Source organism: Trichogramma pretiosum, unplaced genomic scaffold (assembly GCF_000599845.2).
Source record: "Trichogramma pretiosum strain Unisexual culture from Peru unplaced genomic scaffold, Tpre_2.0 scaffold15, whole genome shotgun sequence".
In the NCBI taxonomy this organism is placed as follows: Eukaryota; Metazoa; Arthropoda; class Insecta; order Hymenoptera; family Trichogrammatidae; genus Trichogramma; species Trichogramma pretiosum.
Window position 1 is genome coordinate 129,870 of NW_019641686.1, and position 24,332 is coordinate 154,201.

The 24,332-nt window shown below is 44.4% G+C and overlaps 1 protein-coding gene across 2 annotated transcripts; it reads left to right on the forward strand.

The window, feature by feature from the left end:
* The first annotated feature begins 460 nt into the window (after positions 1-460).
* LOC106650170 (myosin-VIIa) lies at positions 461-23,500 on the forward strand. Of its 2 annotated transcripts, none has more exons than XM_014368045.2 (22): positions 461-1,549; positions 11,385-11,431; positions 14,858-14,971; positions 15,134-15,280; positions 15,370-15,554; positions 15,652-16,030; positions 16,110-16,275; positions 16,357-17,264; positions 17,341-17,496; positions 17,582-18,175; positions 18,247-18,456; positions 18,519-18,716; positions 18,806-18,994; positions 19,072-20,115; positions 20,192-20,436; positions 20,722-21,082; positions 21,165-22,065; positions 22,143-22,271; positions 22,340-22,436; positions 22,509-22,606; positions 22,684-22,853; positions 22,922-23,500. In XM_014368045.2, exons 2-22 carry the CDS (start codon positions 11,414-11,416, stop codon positions 23,126-23,128), a joined length of 6,516 nt encoding a protein of 2,171 aa, XP_014223531.1. In that variant the 5' UTR covers positions 461-1,549; positions 11,385-11,413; the 3' UTR covers positions 23,129-23,500. The 2 variants fall into 2 exon arrangements, with proteins under 2 accessions (XP_014223531.1, XP_014223530.1); XM_014368044.2 differs by having other exon boundaries at positions 462-1,549; positions 20,686-21,082.
* The last annotated feature ends 832 nt before the right edge of the window (positions 23,501-24,332 follow it).

The following is a 24,332-nucleotide window of genomic DNA, read 5'->3' on the forward strand; positions in this document are numbered from 1 at the left end:
CGGTGACAACTTGCGCGACATTCGACGATCGACCGAGCCAACGCTGCGAGTCCATTTTTCGTCGCTGTCATTCGAAAGACATTTAAATGCCGCTGGCACACGAGACTCTCGAGAGTTGTGTACACTGACAGAAGGACAGCGGCGAGGCGAGTGTAGGTATATACCGGTAAACAGAATACTCGGCAAAGTTGCCCTCGCGATATAGAGGTATGTAGGTACTCGCGTCATACTTTGGAGCTGAGACAGCACACAAGTGCTGTAGCTCTCTTGCTATAGTGTTGCGTGCCGTGCAGTCGCAGAGTCCTCCCTCTCTTTTCGACGAACATCGACGTTGTATACATAACAGCAGTGCGGAGAGCGCAGAATATATAGCGCCTGTACATAGGTAGGAGCTCTCGGCGCTTTGCGGCCACACGGCAAGAGGTAGGTAGGTAGGTTTGTGTGCGCCAACTTGTACACAGGAGGTAGAGCCACGCTCGACTCGTTTCGGACTGTTCAGTTTAGCGAGCGAGACGTGCAGAGCCGAACATCATCGGCCGCCGGCGTGTAGCTTCTATATTATATATAGTGTGCTGTGGTGCAGTGCAGTGCTGCGAGATAGCGAGAGCGAGAGAGAGAGAGAGAGAGAGAGAGAAAGAGTCGCTCGAGTGCAGTGCAGTGCGCGGTGCGAGAAAGGTTGCGTCGGTCTTCCTTGACGCCCCTCTCGATCCTTTTTTTTTCTCACTCGTAAATCGTAACAAACCTCGTTCGTTTCTTCGTCCTTTTCGTACAAAACGTGGATAAGCAGCCTATAACCAGCGACGAGTCAACGCACCGATCAGTAAAAGGGAGAAATCCTGCGTGTCGTGGATCGGCTGCCGCCGATTCGAACGTTTCGAACGCGTAGGCCCAGCGACTCACCTGGTACCGGCTTATGCTATCGTCCACGCACCTGTGTGAGTGTGTGCGAGTCCGTGCAAGACTCGGAAATGTTCGTTGCAGCCGAAGCAGCAGCAGCGGCGACACGTGAACACACCGAGGCTCGCGATTAAACGAGCCAACGAAAACAATCGAAGAAAATAATAATTAGCCAGCGGCGAAAGGGGGTTGAATCGCCAAAAAGAAAGAAGGTCGCACATAGATGTTGTTACCAGTGCTTGGCTCAACGGCAACAGCTAGCAGTCGCGATCGTTGCAGTTTCGTCGGTGATGCCCTCGAGGAGGAAGTAGGAAGAAGCAGCTCGGGCAGGAAAAAGAAATTCAAAGGAACGAGAGCTTGAGAATCTCTGCGCTACGACGAGTACAAAAAGAGAGGCGTATTCTGCGCGTGCATGTGTCGTCGTCCTGTGTGAATCGCCAATTCCTGTACAGTGTGTTTGTGTGCCCTTATAATACAGCCTCGAGAGTACAGAGCTGCTCCACGAGTATAGCTAGGCACTCTTTCAAGCACAACGCGTTCACATTTATGCTGTACGAGTGCGCGTACGGCCGGTTCACCATCTCACCAACTGATATACGCATTCGGCATCCTGAGCTGCCCATCGTACTATCGTCGACTCTCGCCTCAACAGGTAAGCCCTTTGTCGAGTGCGTTGCACCTTTCTGCAGATGCGATTTCGAGAGCGTCGCTCATAAAAGTCGCTGCCCTTCATTCATTAAAATGAAAAAATGTGCGCACACCCTCCCAATGAAAATGTCAAGTTTGCGATTGCGCACGTACACAGCTCTGGCTTTTATCGGCGACAAACATCAAGCAAAAAAGTAGCGTGTCGCGCTCTCGTGTACGTTACATTCGCGTCCGAGCTAAAAAGGCATACAATTATGAATCGCACAGACATACGTTGTATGGCACATAGAGTGCACAGGCCAGCGTGGCGCGCACACACACACACCCACGGATCGGAGCAGCTCGAGGAATGATACCGACAGCTCTGCGAGGAGTATGCGTGCCATAATATACCGAGGGGGGTGTTACGGAACACGGAGCACAAAGCAGTTGCTCGATCCGTGTGCAGCTTGTGTGCCTCCGACTCCTGTTTGTCCGTAGTCCGTCTGTCCGAGTGTCTGTATCGTGTGTACGAGTGTACGTAATTTTTTTTTTTCGTCCAAGTATGCACACACGGTGCACACGAGCTGTCTTTCGAGTTCAACCCGTACTCGAGAAATTAATTTGAGCGAGCCTTGCGTGCTTTTTTTGCATACATTTGCGAGAATTAAAAGCGAGTCCCCGTCGTTTACGAGTCAGCTGCGCGCAAAGAAATAGCATATAGTCCTGTACGAGTAGTCTGCGTGTGGTTTCGGTATGCCTGTCTGCGCATTATAATACACCTCGTTATTACCGCGACGAGTCGATGAGTTAGGCGATTTTTCCGAGAAGCAGTAGATCAACGCGCACTTTTAGACTTTTGAAGGTAACGAGCCGATCGAGGCAGAAGAAAGCTCGACACGAGGACTAACTTTACCATCGTCTTTGTGCCCGATAATTTGCAGCTGTCAATTTATGCGCATGAGAAAAAGTCCGCGCTATATGCAAGACCCGTGCGAAGACGCGAATCCTAATCATGAATATCAAGCTGTGGTCAAAAGTAAAAGGACTAGAGTTTATTATACACGACAGCCCGTCGATTCGAAGCCGATATAAGCGTCGAGTCATTGAATAATTATCCTGTTTTATACGAGCGGCTGGGTCGTGAACTCTTTTTGCCCTTCACGTTGGCCAGTCACATCCTCCAAGTTTCGCCTCTAATTTCCATCCTCGCGGCCTATTTGATTTTTCTACCCGCACAGTTGGCGTAAACACAATCCAGCCGACTACATCCCATAGAAAACGTGCGTATACGTGTGCGCGAGGCAGGACTGCAGGCGGTGCGCGCGTGCGGCTCCGAGCTAGAATGACCGGCGCACCTGTTGCGTTACGTTTTCCCGTTTTTCTCTTCATCAGAGGGGGAGAAGTGCGCCGCGCGATCCTCTTCCTTTGCCTCTATGGACATTGACTGCTATATAGTCTACGCTGGCAATGATGGTATGTGTCTGCTGCTTGCCCTGCTCCTGCTGCGGCTGCACTGCTTTTGCTTATGGCCATATAATGTATACCTGCTACTCTCTCGAGCGTGATATTCTCCTGTATTATATATAGAGTCGGAGCCCAACGCGTAGCGTGTAACACACGCGTATCAGGAAAAAAAGGAAGAAAAAAAAACACGACACGATACGATACACATATCAATTGCGCGCGACGCTTCGGCGGCGACAGCGGCAACAGTTGTCGCCGATTTTTGTTGCTGCAGAGCGATCTTCGTTTTAGAATATTTCACGCGGCAGAATATAATACAAAATTGACGATGTGGGTCATCGCCTCGTACACGTACGACGTTCGCGAGAGCTTGTAATGTACGTAGGATATAGAAGAGCTCGGCAGGCTATTACACATTATATATATAAACCTCTCCGCGAGTGTGTACGTGCTCGTATCCTGGTTCGTATTCATTCGCGCGCAGGTTTCTTTTGACGAGTGCAAATAGCGTACACGTAGTACACTTGTGTTGTACGTGGGGTGCTGCTGCTGCAGCTCGCATGCGGGCTTTGTGTATATAATACTCGCAGACGCACACCCACGCACGCGCGTATTAATTGAATGAAACGTCCGAGATTTAATTGTTCTCTTTGCCGCGCGAGTTCAGGATTATATTATGTATACGTTGATGCTCTTTTGCGTGTGCCAGTCGTCCTTCGCTTTCAATCTTGTTAGCTTGCATTACTGGATTCGGATGAAAATTAATCTCGAGAGATTTTTCATTGCTAGAAAACTCGACCTGTGAATGAAAAATTCTGCAAACGACCGTTCGGATATTATTATAAATGGTCTAGCGTGAGAGAGAGAAAAGTATCGAAGCGAATTAGCGCTCTGCTCGTCTAAAACGCAGCGGATGATTAATCGCGCATTGACTCCGGTCTCGAGAAAAGAGAAATTGGAAAAAATAATTTTCATTTCCTTTTCTTTTTTTCTCTTAGCCTACGCGACAGCAAATCTTGTCTACGCGTATACATTAGTATTTTGATACGAACAACAGTTGTGCAAACACTAGCGACGATCAGCACGCGCGAATTGGGTCAAGTTCGATGTAAACATTGCTTACGATCATCCACTCAATCACAGTCCACATCGTATATTTTAAACAAGTACAAACTCCGTAGTTCCAAAAAAGTCACGAAAATGGACCCTTTGCTATGCCATAGCCACTTGCTCCTCAATAGTACCTATTATTATGTGCAATACTATAAGCTTGGTGCACAAAACGATGGCACGCCAGGAATCCGGCGTAAACGCTCGAGTTCATACAAGAGCCTCTCCGCGCGTCGCGTGCAGTCTGCTGTGCTGTTTCTGCTGCTGCTGCTGCTGCATCGGCTTCGGAATCCCGTCGAGCGAGCTATAACTAAAACCCGCGCTCGTGATCTTCTCTCCAACTTCTTCTCTCTATGTCTCTCTATGCCTCTCTATATGTCGGCAAAGCTACCAAATGCACTTGGCGTCGTGTATCATTGAAATTTCGAAGCCGTAGCTCAAGCAGTGTAACATATATCGTTTCCTGTTGGAACACGTGAGATCATCGGCAGCGATCATCGTCGTCGAAAAAACAATGAAAAAAGATTTCTAACTTACGAATTACACGGAACGAACGTGAGTTTATCGCTACTTATATTCGCGCGTCGCGTCTCCCGCTGTTTGCCCAGCTATCTCAATATTGATTCTAAATAAGGCACATGTACAATACAGCGGCTCGATCGCGTAACTCGATGTTTTTTTTTCGCCACACGCACGCGATGCGAAGAAATGTTACACCTTGGTGTCTTCTTTCTCTTTGAATGTATACATAATAATTGCTGCTTATATAAAATTGAACTCGCTCGCAAAACTCGACAATTAAAGGCGGCATTATATTCCAGGCTCGATACCACGTTAGATCAATTATTTCTCTCTCATTTTTCACCTACTAATGATGCACCAATAATTGTTGGTTGTGTCTGTGTACAAAAAAAAATTAAATAATGCCTAAACAGGCTTTGAGAGCGCGATTAAATTTATCGAACGATTGTTTTTATGAACCAATTAAAAAATATCCTCGTCGTCGCGATCCCACGCAATAATTAAATCGGTGACTCGAGCAAGATACAAAAAACCGGCAAATATATTGCCTAATATCCAGAAAGTATGTTTGTGCTCTCTAAGCCATAAAATAGCCTTTGTAGTGCAGTATAATACACAAGTGCGGCGACGCGTCGGCGGCCATCGAATAAAATAACGAGCTTATATATCTACGTACATATATACAAGAGAACACTGCAGGCGTACACACTTTCAGTGCTGCTGTAATTTAACGGATCTTATGATACCGCTTGCTAGTTCTCCATCTTTCTTTCTCTTTCTCGCTCCTTAGACTCATGCTCGATCTCTTTCGACCAACACGATGAAGATATACACGGGACGAAATGGTAAATTAGAAACATATCCTGGGAGGCTTCTTAGCGTTGTAAAATAAAAATTAGAAGGGACACGGAGCATTTTGATATCGATGGGTGTCTTTCTAACATGCCAAGATAATGCATCATATAAAATTATTTTGTCGAGTCAAATAAAATTTTAATCTGAGCATCACAAGAAATTGTATTATAAAAAACAAAATGGTTTTTATAAACAGTTGAACATTTCTTTTTATCAAAACATGTATAAAGATCCACAGCGAAGTCATCATAATGAAGTCACCAAGTAATTTCCATTCAATTTACAATGCAATGTCGCTATGAATTGTATAGTCAACTTTTTTCATCCGACCCACGAACTCTTGAAAAACAAACAAACAAATTTCCTTCAGAGTATAGCTTAATTTATTCGTCCTGGTCGAATTGTGTTGTACATAAAAAAATATCGTTTCGTTCAAGAGAGAGGAAGAGAGGAGAAGCACTTTTTTGGCTTTAGAAGTCGAGAAACTGCTTACATGTAGATAGGAGTTCTCTATGGGCGCGTGCACTCGTCAAGGACACGGCATTGCGCATTCGACGGCGCAAGAGCTGTTGTTGCGCTTCTGCGTGGGTGTAACATTCACGGCTCGAGGATTTACTTTTGTCGAGCTACGGCGGCACATAATACAGACGTCACGAGTTGACCAGATGGACGGGCAAAGCGCACGAACGAGAGTACGAGGCAATAACTCGAAGAGTCGATTCGGCAAATTATTACAGCTGGCGCGGCACAATATGCAAAAGATCCTCCCGCGGATCGTAAATTCATTAATTAGCATTGCTCGGATGTGCATGTACACATGTACAGAGATCGGCGTACACGCTGCGGGTATATATCGTGTGTAGGAGCGATTTGGCCGCGCGAGCGTGCGCTGGTAATGGGGCCCCGCGCGAGCGCCGATATCGACTCAATGGGTCCATCAATTTCACCGAAGCCGTATAAGCGTACGCTCGGCAACAGCAGCAGCATCGGCAGAAGCGGCAACAGCAGCGCGCCGTCTCATTAACTTGTAAAACTGCATTTGCGGGCGCTCGGTGCAGCATTACCGCCGCCGCGAGATATTCGCCATAAGATAAGCGCGTGCACCGCGAGAGAGACACAGACAAATTTTCCCTTCACTGTAATACGTGTAGCATATATACGACGAGGATAATGCATACAAACGGATTGACGCAGCAGCAGCAGCAGCAGCAGCAGCAAAAGCTAAAGTAGCAACGGCAGCTTTTTGCATCATCGGCGTATAAGTGCAGTGCCTCTCTCTCTTTCTCGTGTCGTCGTCCCTGCCATTGACCGCTTGTGCGAGCATGTGTACATACACCGCGCGTGTCTATTACGCCAAAGACCGAGGTATTTTCAAAGTCATTGCCTCCTATATGCAATATCGCGCGCTATTAGTATACAGTGCAATATAGCACTGCAGGTACATGCATATGCAGAAAGAGAGAAAAAGCCGAGGACGACGATTAAGCCAAGATACGGGTGGCGCGAGCTGCGCCGAGTGTCTCCATTGCAATGTACGTGGTACATCGCGCCAGAGCTGCCTGTATATAGAAGCCAATGAGGAATAAAATGTCAACTCGATCGTGGAGTTTGTTGACCCGCGGATATGAGCGTATAAATGTTCGCGGTCATCGACAATCTTTCGATTTGGATTATTCGAGATTACTGCGACCAATAAATCAGCTTCGACTACTATATCCGTGTAAAACGATAGATTAAAATGTATCACTTAGATTTACGAGAATATACTTGCATTAAATCACGAATTTATGACGATTCAAGTTCCTGCCTTGCTGTTATCGCTTGATTGCTAAATTGTCACTGAATGCCGATAAAGAATAATGGCACGTCATAATCGCACCAGACGGCTCAATAATTTTCGAGACTGTTCTTATCATTTTTGATTGATCTATCGTCACCTGTCTTAACTGCTTTATAAAACGAAAAATTGAAGATTAGTTTTCTTATGTTTCACAAGCTCGCGTGCACAAAAACATGGCTCAGTTATTTATCCTACTGCTTGAAAGAGTAGATCCTAACGAGAGCAAGATTGTCTCGACTGCAGGTCGCGGATTGTCGTGCAGCCGCACGCCTCATTGTCTTACATTATGCAGCTTGCTACACTGTGTCAAGAGAGTCTGCTGGTGCGCGGGCGAGCAGGCGGCAAAACACGAAACTCCTTCAGATCTTCAACTGTGCACTTCGTATACTGCGTGGCGCGCACACGCCACGTAAATATTAATCCAACTGGGCAATTACACTTTCTTTCCTATAATTTACTCTCGTTAGTACAGCGTAATAATAAGCCGTGTTATTGCACCACTTGCATACTTGCGCCTGTGTAGCCGCTCGTGGTCTTAGTTGTCGTCATTGTGTTTTTTTTTCATTTAGAGCTCTTTTGAGTCGTTAGAAACGTTTGCAGACATTTTTCTCTCGATCGTCATCGCGTTTTCTGGTTTTTATCAAAATTCGAATGATCAACAACATGATTTTTCTACACTTTTTCAACAATTGTATATGTCAAATTAACAATGTTGAAATAAATCTCCGACGCTCAAGTATTTTTCGAAATACTCCAAAGCTCTGATCATCCGACAATCGTAGCGCCCGCTCGTGATCGGTAAATAAATCCAATTACAAATTCCGTTTCGTTTTTCGCGTCGTTATTCAAAGCCAGCGAGCTTCCAATCACGGGGCAAGGATACTCGATTTTCCCGCGAATGTCAAGTGTATACACGCATACACGGGCACGTTTAAATTCCATCCGAAGCATTCGTAATACATCATCAGGCGTTTGTACTCTTGACGAGCGTAAAATCGTCGTAAGACAAAATTGGATTACAGAGCAGCGCCTGCGTCCTACGTAGCATTGTTTTCTCTCACAGACAGCCTATGTTGTTGTTGTTGTTGTTGTTGTTGTTGTTGTTGTTGTTGTGATACATGGTAAAACCAAAGCTGATGCAATTTAAACTCCATGAGCTGTGCCATGCTCCACAAGCATAGCTTTTCTTTTTCATATATCTTATACTGCTGCATGCAGTGCGTTTATCTATATAAATAAGCGTCGCGGCGTCGTTCCGGCTTCCGACTAGGAATTTGCACTACTTTTCACGTGTTTTCTCTTCCATACGTTTGTGCGCGAGAGTATGTATAGGTGCGTTTATGTGAGCTACGGGAGAAATGAGACTCTATATATGCAAAATTGGTGCATCGACATTTTTATAAGCGACCATATTTTCATATTTTATCCGTAATTATGCCCAATATCGTTTGCATCGAGAACGCACAACATTATATGCATAGGAATTCTTGCGATCGCTTTCCCAAGCGTCGGAAAATCATATTTGCTGCGTATAGGCACATAACGCAGAAGAGAAAAAAGCTGCGACCGATACATAAAGTGATGTAGAAATTTTACGAGAAAACCTGCGAAGAAAAAACACGTAAGCAGACGTTAGAATTCAATTGCTACTTAAACGCTTGGCGGATCGTTCAATTATAACGCTGATAATAGATTAATTGTGTTTTAGCGGAGAATTTTGATTTGTTAACGGATTAAAGTAGTGCGCACGCGGTGGCGGCGTCGGCGGCGTTGTGCACATTTCAATTTCTACGTTAATCATTGCGCATTGCGTGACGCTAATTGGCCGAGATTCGTTGCATTACGTTATATCGCACAGCTACACGTAATTGTTGTTTGTTTTCGGTTCTATACGTTCTGCACGTGTAAGTGGATACTCGAACGGGTGGCGAGTATAAAAAAGTTAAGGGTCCGACCAATGGCTGATCGATACTTTTTAGACTTAGTTGCGCGCGCGCGATCGAAAGCTTCGAGAGTGCTCGAATAGCGAAAGTATATCGAAACTACTCGCAATTTCTCAAATCGCAGCGCCGATCGGTCGAGTTAAATTATAAGCCTCGGTCGCTCACGAGACATTTTAATTCGTCGCACTCGCCGCCGCCGCCGTAGTCTCGCGACCCAAATCCCCCGTTGAAAAAATCTTCACTTTTACATTCGCTCTCGTGCGCCGCTTACGCGTCTGCATTCCCCAGTCACGCGCGTTTGGTCTTTGCATTAGTACATACGCGAGAAGGGATAACGGAAAATCGCTAAAACTCAATTTTCTGCCAATTTCTCGAGTCGTTTTTTATAGCTCGTGTGAATGACTTATTCCGAACTAAACTTTCAAAATTAGCATTTGCGTTTGTGCTTTAGCCTAGTACTTCATGGCTGAGATCGAAACCCGAGTTTTATCCGAATCACGTATGAAAAGCTATCATGTGGAATATTCCGAATGTTTCCAGGCGTTGTTGTTGCAGCTCGCAGATCGGTCGTCGTTATATTACCGCGTGCTACAGATATCCTCTCTTTCTTTCACTGCTTTATATGTAGGATACTCGTTACCTATATTATAACCCACTTGGTGAACAGGTTTTGCACTGCTGCGGCTGCTGCTGCTGCAGCTCAGCGATCCTCTTCGGAAGACACGACGATACTCGCGGCGGCGGCAGTGCAGCGATCCTATGTCTATAACGGTGATCGGCCTCGCAGATAAGGCAATCCATGCAACCGCGAGATCTACTATTCGAGTTTCAACGTACTCGATCTAATAATATTTTACATTGGAAAAAATCTGGCCGTGACGCGACACCGGGCGAATCTTTTTCTCTTCTTTTTCGCGTCTCGTATATAATCCATCGAACGAGAGACGAGCGCAGTCGCACAAAAACTCGATTCGGAGCTCAACAGGCGCGACAAAGAGAATAATTATTTAATCGTCGTTTGTCTGCCGTTCGCGCCGTGGGATTGATGAATGATTCGAATCGCGCGACTTTACGCGCAGTCACGCGGCCGCTCGTGGGACGATATCGTGGCCGCCTGAGCGCATTAAAAAGCTCGTTTATATATAAGCCCGCGTTTAAATACATTATCCAAAGCTCGTCCTGCATAAATAGACTGTGAAACGGTTTGGAATTTTGCAAGTAGGCGGTCGCTCTCGATGCTTGCTATGTGTTTTATACACCCGACAAATAGACTATTCGAGCATTATACAAGAGGGAAAATCGACCATTTGTCCGCGGAACAAGGTGTACCATGAGGAAACGTCTTTTTAACGATTTCCAAGCCTTGATAGTCTAAAATATAATGCCGCGATGTTGAGAAAACAATTCACCTCGGCACGTGTATAATATCGACATGTGCATATGTGTAACGGCACAAGCTATCACAAATACAAATCGTAGAAACTAAACAATTGAAACTCCGGCGTAAAGGGCATCTTACGCTTGGAATATAACGCAACACGGTTCTAAGCGTTTCCCTATTGTGGCGGAGAGTATTTAAAATACGATTTCAAAATTAAGCGATGTTATCAGCATTGATCCGTAATTTGTGTGCGCGGGATTGAGAAATTTTGCGCGCTCGCCGCACAATCGTTGTGCCTGGCGTCTACGTATACACGTGCTTTTTTTTCTTATCTGCGTATGCGGTTATTTAGTTTTGAAATGCGCGTAGGATTCGATACGCTATGCTAATGATCATTGGGAAAAATTTACTTTGCCATTTTTAATTGGATCCGAGAGTGAATTTGTACGATGAACGATTTGAAAAGTACATATAGTCCAACGTGCACAAACACAAACACACAAGGATATTACTTGGATTTTTTACCTTGATCATAAATCACGACTCGGGTAACGAGGTTTTTTTTTGTCAGCAATTTTACGCGATATAATTAGACAGATATGTAAATTTGCTATAGCCACAGAAAATAATTATTAATAGCCAGAAACTCTTCGACACTTTAACTGGCACTGAAATGAATGCGCGATAAGTATAATGCACGGATATACGAGCGTTCTAATATTGGATTTTATCAATTTTGCAGGTTGCGAGCCGACAACTGCAGCTTGAGAGATGGTCATCGTTACTCGGGTAAGTTTCTTTTCAGGGATCATTTTATGTGCGTTGAAAAAACCTCATACTGCTGTCAATTTAACGGAATGTGAGATGAATTCTTTGTTGGGAAAATTGTTGTGAATTTTTTGAAATAAAAGTAAATTTTAGTCGTTGGATATGGCTAGAGTAGTGTAGGATATAAATTTTCTCACACAATTGGGAAAAACTTTCGCACGCGGGTGCCCGTGGCCTGGTGACAGGTGAAAATTTCATTCGTTACGTTGCAATCATATCAGTGGGATACGCGTGCGCGTGAGCTCGAAAGGAAAAAAAGCTCCACGAACTCGCCGACTGGCCCGCGTGCTGAATCATCATTCAGCGCATTTTTTCTCGCGATCGCGCGGCGTTGGCAAGTTGGTCGCGCGCCGAGCACAAAAGCTTTCCAAATACGTTTTTCATACGAATCAGAGTAGTGGCCTCACTCGAGCACACGCGATGACAAAGAAAACGAAAGTCTTTGCAATTGTCAACACGTTGTAATTAGCTAAAATGAAAGTCAATCAATTTTACAATATATTTACGTAAATCAGAAGGAAGACAAAAACGCCATTTCGTACTCGCAATGATCAATCAATCATATGCATTATGTTTACAAGTACAGAGTTGCTTCGTTCGAAATGGAAAACTAGCAGCGAGTTGTAAGTAACGATAATAATCGTAAAAATTGCGCTTAAACGTTGCTACGTAGCATTATTTGTGCGGCCACTATACTTTTCTGGTTGTTTTCAGCAACAGACAAACGCTCATCCATTTATACGATCCTTCTGCATACGTACGTGTATTCTTAAACTGTGTACAAGTGTGCGTATGAGGTAAGGCGAGCGAGAAAAGATAAAAAGAGAAAATACTTCCTGCGGCTTATTAGTACGTATTCTTGTACATACAGTTAGGGATAGTATAAGAAATTTCTAGCTTATTTGCCGCCGTGTAGATTTTAGCCTATTGATTTGTAACGAGACTTGGATTACGCGCGTTTTAATCGAGCAAAACTTCTCTTGTCATCCTTACGAGAGCGAGACGAATCTCTTGAGAAACCGATCCCCGATTTGCGATCGGCACCTCGGTATCGGACTTCACACTCGATTATATTATACGTATAGCGCAGAGACTCGCAGTGAATATAAATGTATATCGAGGCGATATTTTTCTCTTGGTCGCGCGAGATTGACTCGAAAGAAATCTAGATCAGTCGCTCGTATCGAACCTTCGTGGCGCGCACGAATAGGGACTTGGCCGCCGAGTGGAAAACTGTATTGATACGTGCCCGCGGACGCGGACAAGATTTCTATGCTCGATCGAACACGTCGTATCCGAGTACTTTTGATTCGTTGCTTCGTAACAGGCATGCAGAGGTTAAATGTATCGCGACTCGGGGGATATTATTTTCATCGCGCGCCACATTCGACGTTTTGATGATGATGGCAAAAAAAACGCATCGAAAACACGAAAAAATGCACTTGTCTCACAGTACAGTCGGTAATTTTTTACTATCGCGTCTATTCTTTTTTATTATCTAGCATTAGCTCGAAGTGACATTGACGAAATGCCCGATGTCCCCATTAATACACGTGAACATTAGGCTCGAGTGCAAATAATAAGTATGCGTCAACTTTTAACGTCCGAACGATCACGTGTACAATATGCATACACAAGTATTACAATATAGACTCGTTAAAGCAACCGATAATAAGTATAGCCGCACGAAGAAGCGTGAGCGTCTGCGTTGCAGCTAATATGGTATCTCATACACAGGTGAAGAGGCGCATGTACACAAATACCTATATAGCACGTATGTACCGTTTCGCGCGCGTGTCAAATGTTATTTATTCGTGACGAGAGATAAATCTATAGTAGCTGGCTTATGCCCGGTAGCGAAGCTCGGGCTAATAAAATTAATTAGACGAAGTAAAAAGCCGCGCACACGTGTTTCGCTTCTATTATGCGCTATTTCTATATACGCGCGGCGGCTCCTAATGATTTAAACAGAAAAAAAGCGCAACGATTAATTTGCTGATTTACTGTAAAATATTTTTACTCGGCGCGCGCGCGCCTGCACTAGCGAGGCGACGAGCAGTAATTGTTGAGCCTCGCTCGTGTGCCTTACTCGTGCATGCATAAAGATTCACACGAGCCCGCGCTACGTAAAGAGAGAGGACCAAAGCTCGATACCTCTCGACGACGCGCAGCGAATTTGCGTAAATTCAACCTCTTTTTTTCTCCTATAAAACGTAAATTTAGTATAGCCATAGTCCGAGGGCAAAAACACACACGTATGTAGACAGAAGCGAGCGCGCACGCATGGTAAATTCAAAGAGCGGAAGAGCTCTTCCGATGTTTCGCTATGTTGAACAATCAGGCCGCGTTCAAACGGGCCCCGTTTTATCGTCATTATCATGATTATTATGAGCCAGGACCGTGCGTGTAAGTGTGTGAGTATGTGTGTGTGTGTATTCTTTTGACCAGCTCGCGTATGTATATGCAGGTAAAGGAGCAACAGTAACAGACTGGCGCAAACGCGTTAACGCTCGGCATTTTCTACGAAACTTGCGGATCTCTTCTTCTTGCTCACTTGTTGCCTTATACTCGCGCCGTCTTTTTCGCTAAATCGCTTCTTGAAAGCCGCCTGCATGTGTGTAGGATACATACATATATGCGTGTGTATTCGAGCCCGAGTACTGCTGCTCGACGCGCGCCTATGTATACGTTTTATAGCCTCTGGCAAAATCCTATGCGTGTGAGTGTGTGTACGTTTTTTCCTCCTCTGCATTATATATGGGATGTCAGAGTTGCGCGCGGTATGTGTGTTTCTACGCCAATGCCGGAGAGGAGTGGATGAACCATTTGAGTCTTCTCTGCGTTTTTTTCAGCTTTAAAAAGTCGCTGTGGAATCGAGCGGAATGATAACCGCTCCTAGGCTCGGCCGATCGATAAATAAATGTGAAAATTCTAACGCCGATGCTTTACATTTCACGCTAGCGGTCATTATGTACATCTTGCACTAGTTCCTACACTGGCCTTACGTATTGCATTCATCAACGCATTTCTTCGTGATCTTTGGCAAAGGCATTGAAAGGTTTTTTTGTCCAAGCGAATCGATTCTGTCGCACCGCAGCTAGCTCCGTATACTCATTTACTCTGTTTTTGCCTCGAGCATTATTTTCCGCAGGCTCGTTTGCAGGACACTTAAATTTATACACCAGAGAAATTACCTTTTCCATTGGTACTGTACTAATGGCATAATTGTTTCAAATTGTTTAAAATCTTCTTCTCTCTGCTCTTCTTCAGAGCTCAATTGTCTCTGTTCTCGGACACATAACCCGTTGACTTGGCCTGTTACTTGAATCAGACGTTTGTCTAACTCAAAGAGCGTTCAAAATTAATATATACTTTTTCTAATTACAGGGCGATTACATATGGATTGAACCCGTTTCCGGCAGAGAGTTTGATGTAGCTATTGGCGCCCGAGTCGTGTCGGCGGAAGGTAGACGCATCCAAGTTAAAGACGACGACAACAAGGTAATTGAACCGATAAAATCGCTCGTTTTCCGCCTCGCGTTTCATTACTTTTTCTTCCTTCGAGCTAATACGGTTGGACATAAAAATTATTATAAACTAGTCCACGGGCAATTTATAATTTCACGCGCCTTTATTTTTTTCTTGCTTGGAAAATTCTTGCAGGAACAATGGCTGACTCCGGAAAGACGAATAAAGGCGATGCACGCGACGTCGGTGCAGGGCGTCGAGGACATGATAAGCCTTGGCGATCTGCACGAGGCCGGTATACTCAGAAATCTTCTCATACGTTACAACGAGAATCTCATCTACGTGAGTATTTATGTTCTATGTGAAACTAGAAGAAATAAAAGGAAAATAAAGAATAAAATCAATCAAAATTTAACGTTTTTTTTTATCAGACGTACACGGGCTCGATCCTGGTAGCTGTGAATCCCTATCAGATCTTACCGATCTACACCGCCGAACAAATCAAACTGTACAAAGATCGAAAAATCGGCGAATTGCCACCGCACATATTTGCCATCGGTGACAACGCCTACGCCCACATGAATCGCTATGGTCAAGATCAGTGCATTGTCATTAGGTACACAAGTCAATTGACTATTTTTCATCACTTTCCGTCGAATCAATTCATGATTTTTGAATTTCTATTTTCGATAACGCTCTCATCTTATTGACAGTGGTGAAAGCGGAGCCGGTAAAACGGAAAGCACCAAACTCATCCTGCAATACTTGGCCGCCATCAGTGGTAAACACTCGTGGATCGAGCAACAAATACTCGAGGCCAATCCGATCCTCGAGGCCTTCGGCAACGCCAAAACCGTGAGGAACGACAACTCGTCGAGATTCGGCAAGTACATCGACATACACTTCAACAAAGCCGGAGTCATCGAGGGCGCCAAGATCGAGCAATACCTGCTGGAAAAGTCGAGAATCGTCTCGCAAAGTTTGGATGAGCGAAATTATCATATATTTTATTGTATGCTGGCTGGATTATCGAAGGAGGAAAAACAAAAATTAGAACTGGAAGAAGCTTCGACTTATAAATATTTGACGGGCGTAAGTAATTTTTGTAAATATTGAGCTTCGAATTGTACCTTTTATGACATTTATGAGAATTCTTTTTTGCCTACCATAGGGTAATAGCATTACTTGCGAAGGCCGCGACGACGCAGCTGAATTTTCCGACATTCGATCGGCGATGAAAGTTTTGCTGTTCACCGACAGCGAAATTTGGGAAATTTTGAAACTACTTGCGGCGGTACTGCACATGGGCAACGTCAAATACAAAGCCACTGTCATAGGTAAGCCAAACGTCAAAAACATTTGAGACATCGTCCAAATCAATGAAACGTTAATAATCTCGTCATCTCTCACCTCGGCAGATAATCTCGACGCGACGGAGATCCCGGAACAGACGAACGTGAAGCGAGTGGCACAGTTGCTCGGCGTGCCGGTGCAATCGCTCATCGACGCGCTGACCCGTCGCACGATATTCGCCAGCGGTGAGACGGTCGTGTCGACCCTGTCGCGCGATCAGTCGGTAGATATAAGGGATGCCTTCGTCAAAGGCATCTACGGCCGATTATTCGTGCACATAGTCAAAAAAATCAACGAAGCCATATACAAGCCCAAGTACAAGTCGCGCAGCACCATCGGCGTCCTCGACATTTTCGGCTTCGAGAACTTCAATCACAACAGCTTCGAGCAGTTCTGCATCAATTACGCCAACGAGAACCTCCAGCAGTTCTTCGTGCAGCACATCTTCAAGCTCGAGCAGGAGGAGTACAATCACGAGGGCATCAATTGGCAGCACATCGAATTCGTGGACAATCAGGACGCCCTCGATCTCATAGCCATCAAGCAGCTCAACATCATGGCGCTCATCGACGAGGAGTCCAAGTTCCCCAAGGGCACGGACCAGACGATGCTGGCCAAAATACACAAAACCCACGGTGGCCATCGCAATTATCTCAAGCCCAAATCCGACATCAATACGTCCTTCGGCCTGAATCACTTTGCCGGCGTCGTGTTCTACGACACGCGCAGTTTCTTGGAGAAGAATCGCGACACCTTCAGTGCCGATCTGCTACAGCTCATACACATATCGGCCAACAAGTTTTTGCAGACTTGCTTCGTCGAGGACATTGGCATGGGCTCGGAGACGCGCAAGAGGACGCCTACTCTGTCGACGCAATTCAAAAAGTCATTGGACAGTCTGATGAAAACGTTGGCCAACTGTCAGCCGTTTTTCATCAGGTGTATCAAGCCAAACGAGTATAAAAAACCGATGGTGAGTTGTAAAATTTGAAGAAAATATTCGTCTTTCATGAACCTTGATTTTTCAATATGAACTCTATGAATTACAGATGTTCGATAGAGGTTTGTGCTGTCGCCAACTGAGGTACTCGGGAATGATGGAAACCATTAGAATAAGAAGGGCCGGATATCCCATTCGACACTCGTTCCCGGAATTCGTCGAGAGATATCGCTTCCTCATACCCGGTATACCTCCCGCGCACAAGGTTAGCTCGAAATACATACAATAATGCTTTTAATTAACGCTCGACGCATAGTGCAAACGTGATAATTCGAGCGGCAATTTAACAGATCGACTGCCTGTACGCAACGACGAAGATCTGCCACGCAGTTCTCGGCAGATCGGACTACCAGCTCGGCCACACCAAAGTCTTCCTGAAGGACGCGCACGACCTGTTCCTCGAGCAGGAGCGAGATCGCGTGCTCACCCGCAAGATCCTCATACTGCAGAAGAACATACGCGGCTGGGTGTATCGACGGAGATTCCTGCGAATGCGCGAGGCAGCCGTCAAGATCCAGAAGTACTGGCGCGGCTACGCCCAGCGCCAGCGCTACAAGAGGATGCGAAGCGGCTACATGCGATTGCAGGCGCTCATCAGGTCGAGGGTCCTGTCGCATAGGTTCCGCCACTTGAGGGGTCACATTGTGGCGCTTCAAGCTCGGGCTCGAGGACATCTCGTGCGGCGAGCTTTCCGCAAGAAGATGTGGGCCATCGTCAAGATTCAGGCTCACGTCAGGCGCCTCATAGCCCAGCGAAGGTTCAAGAAGCTCAAGTACGAGTATCGCTTGCATTTGGAAGCGTTGAAGCTCAGAAAGAAGGAGGAACACGACCTCAAAAATCAAGGCAATAAGAGAGCTAAAGAAATAGCCGATCAGCACTTCAGAGTACGTGTTTGGAATTTTATTCTCTGGAGATGATGCCAAAAAATTACATTATTTGTTTTTGTTACATTTAGGAACGTATGCAAGAGCTAGAGAGAAAAGAAATTGAGATGGAGATCGAAGATCGTAGAAGAATGGAAATAAAGAAGAATCTTATAAATGACGCAGCCAAAAAGCAAGATGAACCTGTAGACGATAGCAAACTCGTAGAAGCGATGTTTGATTTCCTACCAGATTCCAGTAGTGAAGCTCCTACGCCCGCTAGAGAAACGTCGATATTCAATGTAAGTATCAACTTGAACAATTTGGCAAGAGTAATGATTAAAATCGGTTACGTTGTTAACAGGATCTACCAGCACCCAAAGCCGATCAGCAAGAGATCATAAGTCCGATTCAAACAGCTTCGGAGGACGAAGAAGACCTATCGGAGTTTAAATTCCAAAAATTCGCTGCGACGTACTTTCAAGGAAATATCACTCATTCGTATTCGCGTAAACCACTGAAGCATCCCCTGTTACCGTTACACACGCAAGGAGACCAACTGGTAATTGCCGTCGACTTGACGTACACTTAATATAACGAAGAAAAAAAAAACGTAAAACGATGTTTATTTTTTTCTCTTTCGATGCGCAGGCTGCTCAAGCTCTGTGGATAACAATTCTACGCTTCACTGGTGACTTGCCGGAGCCTCGATTCAACACAATGGATCGAGATAATACATCGGTAATGTCAAAAGTCACCGCGACGCTTGGCAGAAATTTTATTCGCAGCAAAGAGTTCCAAGAGGCCCAACTCATGGGAATGGATCCAGTAGCTTATTCCGTCAGTTGAAATATCGTTAAAATACTTCAATCACGCAGTTGCAACAAATTGTCACGGATGAATTATTGATTTTTCAGGAATCGTACCTTAAACAACCGAAGCCCCGCTCCATCCGTCACAAATTGGTGTCGCTGACTTTGAAGCGCAAGAACAAGCTCGGCGAGGACGTGAGACGTCGCCTCCAAGAGGACGAATACACCGCCGACAGTTATCAATCTTGGCTGGAAGCCCGACCGACGTCGAATCTCGAAAAACTCCACTTTATCATCGGTCATGGTATCCTGCGCGCCGAGTTGCGCGACGAAATCTACTGTCAAATCTGCAAGCAACTGTCGAACAATCCGTCGAAATCTTCGCACGCCCGGGGTTGGATTCTCCTGTCGCTGTGCGTGGGCTGCTTCGCGCCGTCGGAAAAGTTCGTCAACTACCTGCGGGCCTTCATTCGAGAAGGGCCGCCCGGATACGCGCCTTACTGCGAAGACAGGCTGAAGAGGACTTTCAAGAACGGAACGCGTAATCAGCCGCCCAGCTGGTTGGAGCTGCAAGCGACCAAGTCGAAAAAACCGATCATGCTGCCGATCACCTTCATGGACGGCAACACGAAGACGCTGCTGGCCGACTCGGCTACCACGGCCCGCGAGCTCTGCAATCAGCTGTCGGACAAAATTTCTCTGCGCGATCAGTTTGGTTTCTCCTTGTACATCGCCCTGTTCGACAAGGTATCCTCTCTGGGCAGCGGCGGCGACCACGTGATGGACGCCATCTCGCAGTGCGAGCAGTACGCCAAAGAGCAGGGCGCCCAGGAGCGCAACGCACCCTGGCGTTTATTCTTCCGCAAGGAGATATTCGCCCCTTGGCACGAGCCAACCGAAGATCAGGTGGCAACCAACCTGATCTATCAGCAGGTCGTCCGAGGTGTCAAATTCGGCGAGTACCGATGCGACAAGGAGGAGGATCTGGCCATGATAGCGGCTCAGCAGTACTACATCGATTATCACACGGACATGAACGTCGATAGACTGCTGACTTTGCTGCCAAATTACATACCGGATTATTGTCTCACCGATGTTGACAAGGCTATAGAACGCTGGGGTCATCTTGTTTTGCAGGCTTACAAAAAGGTTCGACATTCATTTTTTTGATTTTGTTAATACCCATTTTTCGACAATTTTTCCACTCCGTCATTTAACGTTTCAGAGCTATTATTTGAAAGAAAAGGTGCCTGCATTGCGAGTTAAAGAAGACATCGTAGGTTACGCTAAATTCAAATGGCCTCTGCTATTTTCCCGATTCTACGAAGCTTACCGAAATTCAGGCCCGAATCTACCGAAAAACGACGTCATCATTGCGGTCAATTGGACTGGCGTCTATGTGGTGGACGATCAAGAACAAGTTTTGCTTGAATTATCTTTTCCTGAAATTACCACCGTATCTAGTCAAAAGTAAGTGCAGACTGTTCATACAAGTTTTTCAGTTCAAAATAATCATCATCGATATAATTCACTTTTTTGCTTGATTTATTGTAAAACATTCATGCTTTGTCATTTTATTCATTTCATGTATGGTTAATATCCAATGAGGTGAACCTTGTTACCTGCTGTTGGAATTGGCATCGAACCATAAACACCATTCATATAAAAATTTTAGAAAATTAAGAGCACTTGTAAAATAAAAATTTAATTCCCTTGCAGATCGTTGAGAAAACAAACAAATACAATTTTTTGCAGAACAAACAAGATGTTCACACAAACGTTCAGTCTCTCGACTGTACGCGGCGAGGAGTTCACCTTCCAGAGTCCGAGCGCCGAGGACATCCGAGATCTGGTCGTTTACTTTTTGGAAGGCCTGAAGAAACGCAGCAAATTCGTCATTGCGCTGCAAGATTACAACGGCGCCGCGGAAAACTCGCAATTTCTCAGTTTCCACAAGGGCGATTTGATATCGCTCGACGACGACGCCGGCGACGAGAACACCTACCAGTCCGGCTGGTACATCGGCGTGAACGAGCGCACCGGCGAAAAAGGAGATTTCCCAGCTGAGACGGTCTACGTTTTACCGACATTAAGCAAGCCTCCGAACGATATTTTGGTTTGTAGATTTATAAGGGTACTTTTATGCTACGCATCTGAGTGACTGAAGCAGCTTACTTATTATTCACTTTCTATTCCAGTCGTTATTTAGCGTAAACGGCAGCGAAAACGGACGGAGACTGTATCCCCAACAAGTGAACGGCGTCGAAACGCGCGACAAGCCTCATACGTTGATGGAGTACGCGATAGATCATTTTCGGCCACCGGCCAAGAAAACGATGTCAAAGGCTCTGACGTTGACGACGGCCCGCCGTGGTCACGCCGATGATCTTTGGCGGCACTCGCGTGAACCGATCAAGCTGCCTTTGCTGCGCAAGCTCATTTCGAAAGATGAGCTTGCCGATGAGGCCTGTTTCGCCTTCAATGCCATTCTCAAGTACATGGGTGATTTGCCGACCAAGAGGCCCCGGATCGGTAACGAGTACACCGATCTCATATTCGACGGACCCCTAAAGAACGAGATTCTCCGCGATGAGATCTACTGTCAAATAATGAAACAATTGACTGACAATAGAAACAGACTGAGCGAGGAAAGAGGCTGGGAGTTGATGTGGCTAGCCACTGGTCTCTTCACTTGCAGCCAGAGCTTACTGAAGGAACTGACTTTGTTTTTACGAACGCGGAGGCATCGCATATCACAGGACTCACTGCAGAGGCTGCAGAAGACCCTGCGTAACGGGCAGCGAAAGTATCCTCCTCATCAAGTCGAAGTCGAGGCGATCCAGCACAAGACCACTCAAATCTTTCACAAAGTTTATTTCCCCGACGACACCGATGAGGCCTTCGAGGTCGACTCTTCCACGAGAGCCAAGGATTTCTGCCAAAACATAGCACAGAGGCTGAATCTAAGGTCTTCCGAAGGCTTCAGCTTGTTTGTGAAGATAGCCGATAAGGTGATTTCAGTGCCGGAGGGTGATTTCTTCTTTGATTTCGTAAGACATTTGACTGACTGGATGAGGAAGGCACATCCTGCGAGAGATGGTTTGCGCTTTTTTTATAATACAAAACGAGATTCTTATTGAGATACATACATTACAATTTGATATTCACTTTTTTAGGTTTATCGCCACAATTTACATACCAAGTGTTTTTTATGAAGAAGTTGTGGACGAACACAGTACCTGGCAAAGATAGAAATGCCGATTTAATATTCCATTTCCATCAAGAGCTACCAAAACTTTTGAGAGGTAATTTTTTTTTATATTTTATAAAAAAATTTGCTCCTACAATTAAATTATCATGCTTTTTCGATTAGGTTATCATAAGTGCACCAAGGAGGAAGCTTCACGACTGGCAGCTTTGGTATACAGAGTTAGGTTCGGAGAAAGTAAACAAGAATTGCAAGCAATACCGTAAGTAGCTCAACGATAGGAAGCATTTATAACTTGATATGATCAAGTTCATTGCATTTTAAAATTTTTTAGGCAAATGTTGAGAGAATTGATACCTGGTGACTTGGTAAAGACACAAAATGCAAATGAGTGGAAGCGTTCGATAGTCGCTGCCTACAATCATGACGCTGGTAATTACAATTATTCTATACGAAAAAAGACTTCAGAGCAAAGTTTAAGAGCTCTAAAGTGATTAATTTATTTCCAGGAATGAGTCCAGAGGAAGCAAAAATCACATTTTTAAAGATAGTGTATCGTTGGCCCACATTCGGATCGGCATTCTTCGAAGTTAAGCAAAGTACCGAGCCAGATTATCCTGAACTACTCTTAATCGCTATCAACAAACACGGAGTCAGTTTAATTCACCCTCAGTCGAAGGCAAGTATACGATTGTTATGTTTCTTAATGTTTACTTTACGTAGCTCATGTGAAATGTCAAATTTCAGGAAATTTTCGTAACGCATCCCTTTACTCGAATATCCAACTGGTCTTCCGGCAATACTTACTTCCATATGACAATCGGTAACTTGGTTAGAGGTTCGAAGTTGCTGTGCGAGACATCCCTTGGCTACAAAATGGACGACTTACTGACTTCCTACATTTCACTTATGCTCACGAATATGAATAAACAACGCACGATAAGGATAAAGTAAATTGTAATAGGAAAAAACGTACATAATTTTTAATGAATTTTTATAAAAAGAAACAAAATAATAACTAAAACATGTGCAGACAATCAAGAATTGCCTTATTATGAAATTGTATACTATTTAAAAATATTATTGTTTATCGAGTTTATGGGAAGAAAAAACTGCATGAATTAAACATGAAGTTTCGCATTTGTAATATTAAAAATTTATTATATATAAAAATGGTTGAGTTGTTGAAAACTTGTAAAAAAGTGTTATACTTGTCATTTAAGGTACTGTAAAATTACCTAAAATAGTTTTGAACTAACTCATTAAATTAACAATTGTTTATAAATGCCACGTATTTATGAATAATGAGAATAAAGGAATTCAATACAAAAATATTTGGTAAAGTTATTTTCAATCGTTGAATGAGTTTCGGTATTATAATTCAGGAAAATAAATTGATCAACAAAACGTAGTAGAAATGCCGTTATTTTTTTATGCGCGCGCTTAAACTCATCAAAGTCATGCGTTCGCTTTGTACTTCGTACCCGTGCGACTTATGAAAAGAATTTCATTTTGTCCTCATTAATACACAAAAGTCAGATATGCCGCGGCAGAATAAAAAATGAAGGATAACCCCATTTGTCGCCTAAATATGTAGATATAGGTATACGCATTACGTACAGAGAGTCGCGCGAGTACACGAGTCTCGGATTTTAATTGTGGGTAAATTCTCATGCTGCGTACCTACGCTCGGTTCAACTCTACCGACACATTCCTCAGTAACAATAGATGTGTCTTGTAAGAAGGCGAAATTCTTAAGTTGATGTTATCTCATTTCCCCTCGTAGACTACTCTCTTTGATTATCTTTTTTTTCGTCGAGAAAATACGTATAACGCATAAGATCCTGCTTGACTTGCTCAGGTAATTTAGCTAAAGAAACCAACTCCAATTTTTGCGATTTCGGAGTAAACGATGCGTTTGCACAATTTTTTCGTGCGCTCTAAAAATCCATAACAGAAATTATTCGTTCAAAACTAAAGGTAAAAGAGGATTGAAAAAATATCACATAATCACATTCATTTAAAATATTTCATCGTTGTTATTTATTCTATAAAGTTTATACATTAATTTTCTTCATTTAAATAAATATATACTTTTTGGGATAGAATTTTTTCAAAATAATATCTTATCTTACGTATTATTAGGATTTCATATGTT

What these genes read in the sequence shown, in the direction of transcription:
- LOC106650170 (XM_014368044.2), top strand. An exon ending in GATCAGTGCATTGTCATTAG is followed by an intron (nt 15,555 to 15,651) that starts GTACACAAGTCA and finishes TCTTATTGACAG; the next exon opens with TGGTGAAAGCGGAGCCGGTA. An exon ending in TAGCCGATCAGCACTTCAGA is followed by an intron (nt 18,176 to 18,246) that starts GTACGTGTTTGG and finishes TGTTACATTTAG; the next exon opens with GAACGTATGCAAGAGCTAGA.